At 26.5% G+C, this 12788-nt stretch overlaps 1 protein-coding gene across 1 annotated transcript; it reads right to left on the bottom strand.

Moving 5' to 3' along the window:
* Window positions 1–8828: 8828 nt before the first annotated feature.
* On the bottom strand, window positions 8829–10452 carry KY384_002905 (uncharacterized protein; the record flags this gene model as incomplete). Its single annotated transcript, XM_044811427.1, has 4 exons — window positions 8829–9020; window positions 9068–9521; window positions 9575–9852; window positions 9901–10452. 4 exons carry the CDS (start codon window positions 10450–10452, stop codon window positions 8829–8831), a joined length of 1476 nt encoding a protein of 491 aa, XP_044671703.1.
* Window positions 10453–12788: the final 2336 nt, after the last annotated feature.

Genomic DNA, 12788 nt, shown 5'->3' on the forward strand with positions numbered 1-12788 from the left:
AAAGTTTTAAAAAAGATTAAAGTATACTATAAAAACAATAGTATAGTATTTTAATATACTAGTAAATATTATAAAACTTAATATATTTATTAACTTAAGTTGCTAAGCCCTTTTAATAATATTTTTTAGCTAGTAGCTCTTTTATTTTATTAGTTTTAAAATATCCCGCTAAGGGATTATTATAGTATTTACTAATAAGTTCCTCTTATATAGTATTATCCCTAGGAATATAGAAGCACCTATTATATTTTAATAGGCCTTTAGAGTTTGAAACTTATATAATACTAATCTAATAGCGCTATAATAATATATTCTAACTAGCTTTAAATTTATTTATTTAAGTATTTTTAATTTAAAGTTTATTAATTATAGATTTTATTAGCTACTATATATTTTTATAAATAGAATTAGTTAGGCTATTAACTTTTTTTTTTAGGATAACTATTTATATTTTTATAATTAAAAGAACTAGAATAAGTACTTTACTAGTAGCTTCTTTTTTCTTTAATTTAAAGCCTTCTTTCTATAGAGTTAACTTGTTTTATAAAGTAGGTAATAAAGATATATTTAGCAGTAAAGCTCTTTTATAGTTAAAGCGCCTTAATAGAATATTAATAGGATTAGTTTTCCCTAAGTAATAAAAGATTTTAAAATTATAAATAACTAGCTTTAAAGCCTAGTATACTTACCGCTTATTTAGCTTTTTTTATTTTAAAAAACCCTTAAAGTTATTATAATTATATTATACTTAAATAGTATATTAACTACTTTATAAATAGTGGCATTATTACTTAAATATTACTATAATAATAAGGAGTTCTTAATTATATATCTAATAGTTCTATTCTATTAGAATTATCTTCTATAACTAGAACGCTATTAAATATTAATGACTATCCTTATTTTATTAGCTAAAAATACCTACTATAGTAAACTATAATATGTTAGTCTTTACCTTATATTCTTACTTTAAATTATAATACTAAAGTAATAGGATAGAGGTAAAAATTTCTTTAAGCTAGTAAAAAGCTAGCTTAGCCTTATTAGTTTAATTAAATAGTCCTATTTTTTTGCTATTTTTATTGCCTTTTAGTAGGCTAATAAAAGGCGTAGTAATCTTTAAGTATTAATAGATAAAATAGTAGTAGAAATTAATAAAGCTTAGAAATATTTAAATATTTTAAAAGCTTTTTAATAGCAGCTACTCTTAGATAGTTTTTATTTAAGATTTATTTATTTAAATACTTTTAATATTAATAATATCTCTTAAAAACTTAACTTCAATTATATTAAATTAATATTTCTTTAAGTTAATATATAATTAAAAGTTTTATAAATGTTTTAGAACTTCTTATATATACTACTAATAGTTTGCTAGCTTTTATAAAAAGATTAAAATATTATCTAAATAAATAATATATATAATATTTACTAAGCTAGCTAAGGCCTTATTAATATAGGCTTAAAATGTTACTAAAGTATTTGCTAAGCTAAAAAGTATAACCTTATACTTAAAGTAATTATACTATATATAAAATGTTATTTTCTATTTATTACTAGGCTTAATATAGATATAGTAATAAATATCCTTAAAGTTTAACTTTATAAACTATTAGGACTTATTTAAGTAGTTTAAGGTTTTTATAATTAATAGTAATAAGTAATAATTTTTAATAGTTATATTATTTAGGCTATAGTAATTTATATAAAGGCGTAGCCCCTTATCCTTCTTTAGGATAAATAGTATTAGAGCGCTAGTAGAAGAAATTAAATATTAAATTAATTTATAAGTAAGAGTATTATCTAAGTACTACTATAGCTCTAATAGCTCTATTTTTAATAAGTTATATAAAAAACTATATAAAGGTTCTTAATTATCTAGTTTAATAATATAATTGCTATACTTAAATTATAGCAATATACTAGCTTTATTATTATTAAATAGATTAGAATACTACTTAAGCTCTAGTAGAACTTAAGGTTAATTATTTTTAAATATTAGTAACAAACTAGTATAAATAACTATAAAGATATTATAGTTACAATTAATCTTTTTTATAAAATTCTTAGAGTTAGTAATTTTAAAGCAACTAGTATTAACTTTAAATTACTACTCTAAAGCCTAGTAATCTACCAGTATTTAATATTAGCTTAATACTTGTAACTAAAGTATAAGATCTATTTTAATAATATTAATAATATAGAAGAAAGTATAGTATCTTTTACTTTACCCTTAACTATTAATTAATTAATAATAAAGTTTATATACTTTATAATAATATATATCTCTACTATTTAGATATTCTAGTATTAGTAAAATAGCAGTAATATATTCTAAGTCCTATTAAACTATAAAGCTTTAAGTAATTAGATTTAAATAGGCTTCTAGGTTGACTAAGGCCCTAATAAAGTATTTATTACTTTATTAATCTATTTAGCTTTAAATATAGATTACTAACTTTACTTCTATTAAACGTTTTTTAAGCCTTATTATTAAAGCGCCTATAAGGCTTTCTTATTTTTTAATTTATTTATATTTATTATGCTAATAAACTATTATTCCTTTTAAAGGTAGTTCTTAAACTAATAGTTAAAAGAGTTGCAACTAAAATAAAAGTTTTTATTATACTACTCCTTAATACTTTTAACAATTTTTTACTTCTTAGCTATAGGCGCTTATTAGCCGCTAGCGGCATTAAGCTTAGATATATACTTACTTAAAAAAGTAGATAGCTTTTACTCCTTTTTCTAGACTATTTTAAGCTTATTAGAATTTTAATTAAAAGTATTAGAATACTTTATAATATTTTTATATATTACTACTAAGCTAAGGAGATTTTTATATATATATAGTATACTACTATTAGTAAGAATTCTATTCTTAAGCTTACCTTTTAACTTAGCTAAGAAAAACTAAAGCTAATATTAAAAACTAAAAAAATATAATTAAGCTTCTAACTTTTCTAAGTAGACTTTAAAGTTTATTATCTTTTTATTCTATTGCTATCTAGCTTATTTTCAATTTTTATAAGTATAGAGCTAATAGTCAATTAGATTAATAACTTAGTTTAAAAAGTATTTTTTAAACTAAAAGAAGGTTATGACTACCCCTATTACGTTAGTATCTTTAAGATACTTTGTTTAGAGCTAAGTAATAATACTTTTTAATAATTATATATAAAATATAATCTTAAAGCGATTATTTAAAAAGTACTTTAAGCTATCTAAAAACCTAATTTTAGTTTAATTAACCTAGTAACTATACTTGCTCTTACTTTTATTATAGTAAAGTTATAGCTTTTTAAGTTTAAAAGATTTTAATTTAAAAACTAAAGCCACTATTTCACTAGCAGCAATAGGCTAAAGGAAGCTAGTTTTTATTTATATTTCTAGTTTAGTGTTTTCGGCCTTAAAGAGGACAAGTTCTTATTATTCTTTTAATAAGCAGTTATACTCTTTAGCTTAAGCTAAAAGGTTATTACTTTAAACTATATTTAAAAACCTATTAACATTATTATTAGTTTGTAAGCGGTCCTATTAATTTAAATTTTTAAGATTATTAAGATTTAATTAAGTCTTTAAGATCTTCTAGTATATAGCTATACTAAATTACTCTAGGCCTTCTATAATAGGTAAAAGTAATTAGAACTATAAAACTAATACATTAGCTCCTAGCTAGCGCTAATAATAAAAGATCTAAAATATAAATAAGCTTATAGTAATATATAAGAACTAATTACTAAAAAACTATTTATAGGGGCTAACACTTTTTATAAGAAGTTTTACCCTACCTACTAAAGCAAATAAAAGACTTTCTAATAGGCTTAGCTTATTAAGCCCATTTTACTTTAGCTTTTATAGGCCCCCTTAGCGCCTATAGATAGCTAGCGGCTAATAAATAGTTTTTAATCTATTTATAGATTTCTATACTAATAGTCCTATTTATATACTTTCTAAAGTTTAAAATAATTTATAATAATATTTTACCTTTTATATATATTATTATAAAAGCTACTTTAATTTTATCTTTAATATTAAATATTAATTTAAAGTAAAAATTAAATTAAAATAACTAGTTATTAAGCTTATTCTTTTTTTATAAAAAAAGTTAAGTTTTAAAAATTTAATTTTATCCTTTTTAGTAGTAGTTAATTAATATATTATTTACCTTTACTAAAAATATTATCTACTTATTATAAATCTAATTATATTTATTTTAAAAGTATTTAATATATTATAATTCTAGTATTTAAATTAGTAAATAATATTAATTAATCTAACTATAAATATATAAATTAGTTCTTTTAAAATATAAATAGTAGTTAAAAGATAAATAAAAATAAAATAGTAAAATAGAATTAAGTTATAATTATTTTAGATTTTATAATAAGGAATAAAACTTATATTAAATATAAAAAAATCTATTTAAAGAAAGGAATAAAAGGTTATATATATATAATTTTATTTAACCTACTTAATAGTATTTAACCTTTAATTATTTTAAGCTTACTTAATTTAAAAGTTACTTAGTACTCTTAGCGTTTAAGTATACTTAAGTACTTTAGCTATTTTTTCCTCCTTTTAATTATTTTTTCTTATAACTTAATATAGCTATAGTCTCTATCCTATAATAGTTATCTAGTCACGCCTATTATATAAAGTTATCATACCTTACTTCTTCTAAGAAGAAGGTTATTAAAGTGCTCCTAATTAATAAGTATTTTTATTATTAAGTAAAAATACTTTTTTCTAATTTAATAATAAGGAAGATTAGTTAAAGGTAAGCGGTCTTTAGTAGTAGTTTCTAGTAGTAAGGCTAGTACTTTAATTAATTAATATAGTTAACTAATATAATAGAAGGTTATAATAAACTAGAGCCTTTTAAGAAGTTTTAACTAGAATATAAAAAACTATTTAAAATAACTAAGCTAGGCTAGTTTAGTAGGCTAGACTATAAAGCTTATATAATAACTTTTAAAGGATATTTTAATATACTAGAACGCTATAAATAGATATTACTAAGATAGTACTTAGTAAGTATTATTACTAGCTATTAAGCTAGTAAAGTAAAGAGGTTAGAATATAATTATATTAGTTAAAAATAAAGATTATTTCTAGATATAGTAGCTTAGATACAAGGCGCTATTTTATATATATTAAATAAGACCTATTTTTATTAAGTACTATTTTTATTATATTACTTTAATAATTAATAAAATAATTAATACTATAGAATTCTATTTATAAAATATTATAAAATAATATAAATTAGCTAGTACTATAATATTATAAAATATAAAAAATTAAGTTTTTATTTTATAATAGTTTAAATATTAATAGTTTAAACCCCTTCTTAAAGTAATTAAAAGTATTATTAATTATACTTTATTATAAAATTTATTAATCTTATTAAAAATTAAGCTTAGTCTCTTAGTTTTAACTATGTAAAATAATAATTAATAATTATATTATTAAGAAACTTAAATATAATTAACTATATTATAAAGTTACTTAATAAAAATAGAAATATATAAAATAATATATAAAATTTACTTAAAAAATATATTAAAAAAATTTAAAATAATTTCTTATTATAGCTTAAATCTTCTAGAAATATAGTTTTTATAATTAATAATAATATTATTTAACTATTTTAATAAAAAGCTAAGGTAAAAAAATAAATTATATAATTAATAATTTTTTAATTATATTTAAAGTATTTAATATCTTAATTAATATAGCTATTTATTTCTATCTTAGACTCTTTATAACTAATATAAAAATATATCTAAATAAAAAAAAGGATTATTATTATAATCTAATTTATATATTTTTATTTATATAAATTTAGTAAAATTAAAGGCTTAGTAAATATTATAAGTTATTTTTATATATTAATAAATTTATTTAAACTAGATAATTAATATATAATAATTTTTATTTAATATATAAATAGGCTTTCTACTTAAAATAAAGTTAATTCTTTATCTTTTCTAGGCCTTAGGAGCTAGTTTTTATTACTAAGTAAACTCTTAATATTAATATATTTTTTTATTAAATAAAAACTACTACTTTATTATTTATTTAAACTATATTAAGACTTTAATAGCTAATACAATTACTACTTTTTATTATATAAATTTAAATATTTTTAACTTTATTAAAAATTATAATATATTTTAAATCTAAGAGAATAATAACTTAACTTAAGAAAATAAAAATATTTATATAAAAATACTTTTAAATTAATATAATTATATAAAAGACTAATAGCTTAAGATAATAATATAAATAATATTATAAAATTAAGATATAATAATTTTATATTATATTTTATTTAAATTTTTAAATTCTATATTTATTTTTTATTATTTTTTATATATAATAAAATTAAATAACTACTTAGTTATATTAGATATATTACTTATAAAATAATAATAAAGTTCTTTAACTAGACTTAAGAAGCTTAAGCTTTTATTTTTTAAATAAAGTTAATTATTATAAAGGATTAATTAAGAAAATAAAAAAGTTTTTATTATAATAAATAAAATAAATATGTTATTTAAAAAAATATAAAAAATACTTTTTTTAAAAGAAATTATATTTTTATAATAAAGATTTTAAAAGTTTTATAAATTTTTAATAATAATAAATTTAGTTTAATAATAATATAAATTTAATAAAATTTTATAGTCTTTTATATATTATTTATTTTATTAATAAAATTATTTCTTATTTTTTCCTTTTTACTTATAATAATTTATTTTATTATAATTCTTATAATTTTAAGACTATTAATCTTTTTTCTATAATAAGTTTTTTAAAAAAATAAAAGAAAATAATATATTCTAATAATAAATTTCTTAATTAAAGTATAATGTTCTTTTAAATATTATTATTAATAATTAAAATAAATAACTTTAAGCTAACTATTTTATTAATAGCTTCTTTATATAATTAGTTACTTTTTTATTATATAATATCTTCTTTATAAAGCTATAGATTTTTTTAAAAAATATATATTTAATATAGAAGAAGAATATATATTATAATATATATAAAGCTAAGGACTAGTAAAAATTTTTTATAATAATAATAGATAATAAGAAGTAGTAAAGATTTAAAATAAATTAAAAAGATATAGAGTATATATATAGTTATATACTTACTTACTTACTTATTTATTTTTTTATTTTTTTATAAATTTATTTACTTAGCTAATATTATTTTATATTTATAAGATAAGTATTAATTAGTAGAAAATATATTATAATATAACTTTTTAAATATATAATTTAATTAATTTCTTTAAAAGTATAAATTTATATATATTATAATTTCTTTATTATATATATATTACTATTAACTAAATAAATCTTTATATATATTTTCTTATTTTCTTTATACTAGCTTTATTATTATATTATATATTATATTTCTTTATAATATATTTACTTTATAAAAATTAAAAAATAACTTCTTTATTTTCTTTAAACTTAATTTTTCTTAAGAATTTATTTCTTTTTTAAAGAATTCTTTTTTTATTTTAAATATATATTATTTTATATTTTTTAAGTTTTCTTTTTAATATTTATTTTTTATTAAGATTAAAGTTTAAATTAAAGTATATATATTTAATTTATTATAATAAATAATTAATAAATATTTTTATTTTCATTTATAATATTTTTATATAATTATTTTATAATAACTTTATTATTTCTTTATTTATTAATTAAAACTTTAATTTATATTAAAATTAAAGTTTTTTTTAATATTATTATTAATACTTATTTTCTATTAATAGGGCCTCTAGAAGCTTAGATAAGTCTAATTACTTAATTAGGCCTAGCTTAAGTTTATTTAACTTAGTATAGCTCTTTATTTATAATTATATTCTTAGATAACTTATTAAATAATTAATTAATCTAATATATTATAAAAATTTATATTTATATAAGTTTACTTTTATTTTATTTTTAATTATTAATATAAAAAGTTAATTATTATAAATTAATAAGTAGACTAATAATTAAAAAATCTTTATTTAAAAATATATTTACTTTATTAAAATTAAAATATAATTTCTAAAATATATAAAAAGAATTAAACTTATTTAATTAAAATTATTATAATAGCTTATCTTTTTAAAATACTAAGTTTAAGTTTAGTTTTTATTTAATATTATTTATTAAAAGTTATATTATTTAATTTTATTCTTTTATATATAAATATATAAAATAATAAAATAATATTATTTTATTTTTTATTTTATTAATATATTAAAATAAATAATAATATTATTTTATTTCTAATCTTAGTAATATATTTAAATTAATATAAAAAAAATACTATACTTTTTTTATATTTTAAATTTATTATTATAAATAATTCTTAAATTAAGTAAATATTAATTAATTATTTATATACTTAGTAATTAATTATAAAGTAAAAATAATATATTTTAATATACTTATATATATAATATATTCTAATCTATTATATAACTATAAACTTAATTAAAATTTATGTATAGACTAGAATTATTTAATAAAGATTCTATTTTAATTTTATTATACTTACTTTATTAGCTATATTATATATCTAGTTTTAATATAGGATTATATATTAGTTAATATTAGGTTATATACTAATCCTAGAGCATTTAAAGCAAGGTAGGCAGTAGGGCCAATATTAAGTATTGTAATTATGTACTGTTTAGACGATGCGGGCACATGGATATCTTTAGTATTAAGAATGTTTTGTATTGATATGTAGCTAATAGGCATTCGTAGATCTCGTCCATCATGCCGACATCGTCAGGCGTGTCACTCATCTACTGCAAGGTCATCTGCCAGACGGAGCGCCTGTTCGCTTTCGGCCAACCCGATGATTTCTTTATTGTACCATTTTCGGTACTCTGTAACGCCCCATTTCAGTAGAATATGCAGACTATGCACGAGTTTCCAGCCGCGTTCGAGGTTCTTGGTGCTTCCAATGTCGATAGGGCCCAGCATCACCTGCACAAAGGTTAGTCTAGCCAAACGACAGGGTGAAGCGGGTATACCAATTGGTCTTCGACTACCGAGAAGAACAAGAACAATGTCCAATCATGCCCATCTACCGCAATGCCTGGCATTGGAAAAGTAGTGTCCCATTCGTGCATCTTGCGCTTTTTGTATCCCGCCTGCGCCCAGATCGCTAGCTGGACGCGAGGATCCTTATTCTGAGCCGCCTTTTTCAATTCAATGTCGAGGCAAAAGGGGAGATTTCGGGCGAAGGAATACGTTTGATTCAGGGAGTGCAGCCATATGTGATCATATTGAGAGTACTTTTCGGAGATGAGTGTGCTTTCATCATGGGTTGGAAGCAGGGCAACGCCCCAGTCTATCATGCGAGTGAGTGGCCGACCATCTTCAGAGGCAGTTGTAGTATCCTCTTGTGTAGTCTGAGCATTATTGACGATTGAGCATCCACGAATGGAAGGTTGAAGCTCGATCGGTTCAATGGCGGAAGTCTCGCTTTAACACGACGCGTTAGTCGCTGGCGCATCATCCTCAGACTGACATCTTACATGTTCACCAACCAAAGCTGCACCTGCCTGTGTTCATCACGTGGAATCCAATCAATCACTTGATGCAGAAGTTGGGCGGCCGTGTTTCCCCACTGTCTTTCGTGTGCCCCCGTCTCCTGATTCCATGCAGCCTCTGCTAAGATATCATCCAGTTTTTCTTTGAAAACATCCAGTCTTACACCATCGAGGGGCACCGGCACAGGTGTAGGTCCGAACAGAGAGTGTGGTGGCATGGCCTTGCTCTTCTCCGGCGTCACAATGTCTGCTTTATATTTTGACTACACCGCGTCAGTGGCAAACTCTCTTTGAGTCAGGCTGGCGCGTACCTGAAGCTTGGGAGGTACGAGACCAAAAGGTACTGCATCAAGCTCCTTGTGAAGGTCGAGAACTGCCTGCGGAACAGCAGCCTTGTACTTCTTTCTCGCCGCAGTCAAATCGATGAGTGCCACAGAGGGCAAGGCGGTCTCCAGGTTCTTCAAGTCGAGCGACTGGAGATTACATATTTTGTTCAAGCTCTTGCCGCGCTGGGACTTATCTGGGGATCGCGTCTTTTGCTGAGAGGTCTTCGAGAATTCTGGAGGTAGGAGCTTGGGGGGGCGACCACGTTTGCGGGGCTCTTGGGGCTCTTGATCGCCCATGGTTTTTGTGTGTGTCACGAGGTGCTTCTCTGTGAGGGAGGTTGTATCCTGTCGTTTACGCTTTCTGGGATTGGGAATCTGGCTGTTGGGAAGAATTTCAACAAGAGGAGTGCGAGGTGCAGAGGCTCTGAGGCTCATGCTATGTTTGCCCCCATGTCGCGCTCTTGTCTGCTCAATAGCGATGCCTTTCGCGACATTGTGATTCCAAAGGTGAATGCGCAACTCTCTGCAAGATTCCATGTCGTACAAGCTGAAAAGTCGAGTGAATGAAAGACGCGAAATGAAATGAGGGCGGGGACATGAGCGCGGACTTACTTCCGCTCGCAATCACGTGACTGCACCAAGACTTTTCGTCGGGCTGGGAGGGGGATTTCACTGCTCCCGTGCACTTTTGTATGTAGCTCTTTGAAGAAAGATAGGGCAGCAGGGAATGGCACAGACATGAGGGGACACACCTCTACTGTCGGCATGGTACGTGTGCGAGGGGCTGAGGCGTTATGGCCGTGGATGAGCAGATGAACAAGGTTGAATGCTGCTGTATAAGAAGAGACAACAGGTCCGCTCAGAATCTGGTGGGGATTGCCATGGGACGCATGACGGCCAGGAGAGGTACATTTCCTACGACTATTGCTGGGAAAGGGACAGGCAACGGGCGAGAAATTTGGAAAAGAAAGTTCAGAGCGTTGAGCACGCCACGAGTCTTTGGTTAGAATGATGTGGCACTCCAATTTCATCTGTTCTAGGAGTGACGGATACAGGGATGGTTCGTTGCCTTCAAGCTTTAGTGCGAGGAGTTTTTAATATCATGGCTGTCTTTGATGTTGCAGTTGGGGGCGATAGTGCGTTTTGACGACGCCCTTCAACGACGGATTACGACGCACAACATTGGGCTGAGCCTAAGGAGCCTTCAAACAAAGATGTCAACGGAGGGGAAGAAGAGGAAATAGAAGAGGAAGAAGAAGAAGAAGAAAAAGAGGAGAACGACGACCATAAGTGGAATGATCGCAAACAGAAGAGTTATGACGCTAGCATACATTGTATGTCTGCGTAGTGAGATCAATCGATCACATTGAATCGCAAGGCATGCAAGGTATCCACAGCGATGAAGCGGCAAATTCAGCTTGCGTTAATGCCTTGGACTAAGGCCTCTGACGTGCAGAGGCGCAGCGTTATTGCGCTCTCTATATTTGGCCTCCTTCGCACCTGATCTAAACGCATGATTGTATTGCAGTTCCTGAGGGCTTCCCGGATACAAAGGAATTGAGGAACAAACAAATGGTCCGACGAGCCGCCCACGCCTGCCTCAAGCATCCCAGAAACACTCAAAACAAATACCCGAGGACTTTTCTTTGTCCTATCTCTGAGACGTGTCGCACTTGATATCGAAATTCATACACTACCCTCTTCAACTATTACCACCATCGCCCGTTTCGCCATCGCTCATGAAATCCCATCCGCGTTAAGGTACGGTCTACCGCTAGCTAGCTTTCCTAATCCATAAGAACTCCAAAGCGGTCTTGCTTCGGCGCTTTCATGGCTGAGTCGCGACTGCAACCATTGGAGGTCCTTGTGCACATGGAAATCCCGACTCGAGAGTAGACCGAGCTGACGCCGGCAATGATATGTCTTCGAGGATCAAGATTCGATCACCACAATTGCAAGTCCAGACTCTGGAAAGTGAAGGTAGACGGCGTACTCAGGGGACACTCGCATCTACCGAAAACTTGAAGTAGACTATCCAGCATAAGAGAAGCCCGAGTGTCCAGGAAAAAGACTAACGAACCACTGCCAGAACATCGTAGCCTCGACAATTGGTGTTGGCCTCCTTTTCCCCTCTGATATCTACGACTTCGACTATTAATCTAAACACGGATCTTTAAGCTTGTCTAAACATCGGAATGCCTACGTTACGAATCAATCGAAATCATACAAATTGGGAATATGATCGGCCTCGAAAAGTAAAGAATTCTGTCAAAGAATCTCAAACCTCTGAACACTTACTTAAAAACCCATACAGAATCTACAGCCAATGAAGTATATCACCGCCATCACAATCGTGATACATGCCTGCAATTCACCAGTATCCACCCACCCGCAGCGCTTCCCAGCATCTCACAAAGCGCGCAATTCCACCGTGTCACCACGCACAGCTATCTGATTCCTCGTCCGCTTCCTTATGCATACCCAATACTCCTACCCACTGGCGCATTCTGCGTCACCACTAATTGCCTCACCATCCACTCGCGGCCTCGAACGCGGAGCACGTTTTCGATGAATGCCATCGGGCGTCCTCTGAGGCGAGCCTCTGCTTAGGCCTCTCTTGTTAGCCTGTCAACCAGCAGTGGTGAGTGCCATATACATGTAATAAAACATGTGTAAGCTGATCAGCGGTCTCACGGGGACAAAGAGCAATGTCGTCTCTTGTTCATTCATAATCTCGAGGACTTGCCTTGGCACCAGCCCTCGAGTCCTGTTCGCTTTATCCTTTTCTTTCACCGACGTCGGTTTTCTTTCACGTACGTTGTTCGCTTTATCCCATTCTTTAATTATATTCTTCCTCAGCATAAAGTCGTACC

This window comes from Bacidia gigantensis (genome assembly GCF_019456465.1).
Source record: "Bacidia gigantensis strain McMullin 20006 chromosome Unknown contig_175, whole genome shotgun sequence".
NCBI lineage: Eukaryota > Fungi > Ascomycota > Lecanoromycetes > Lecanorales > Ramalinaceae > Bacidia > Bacidia gigantensis.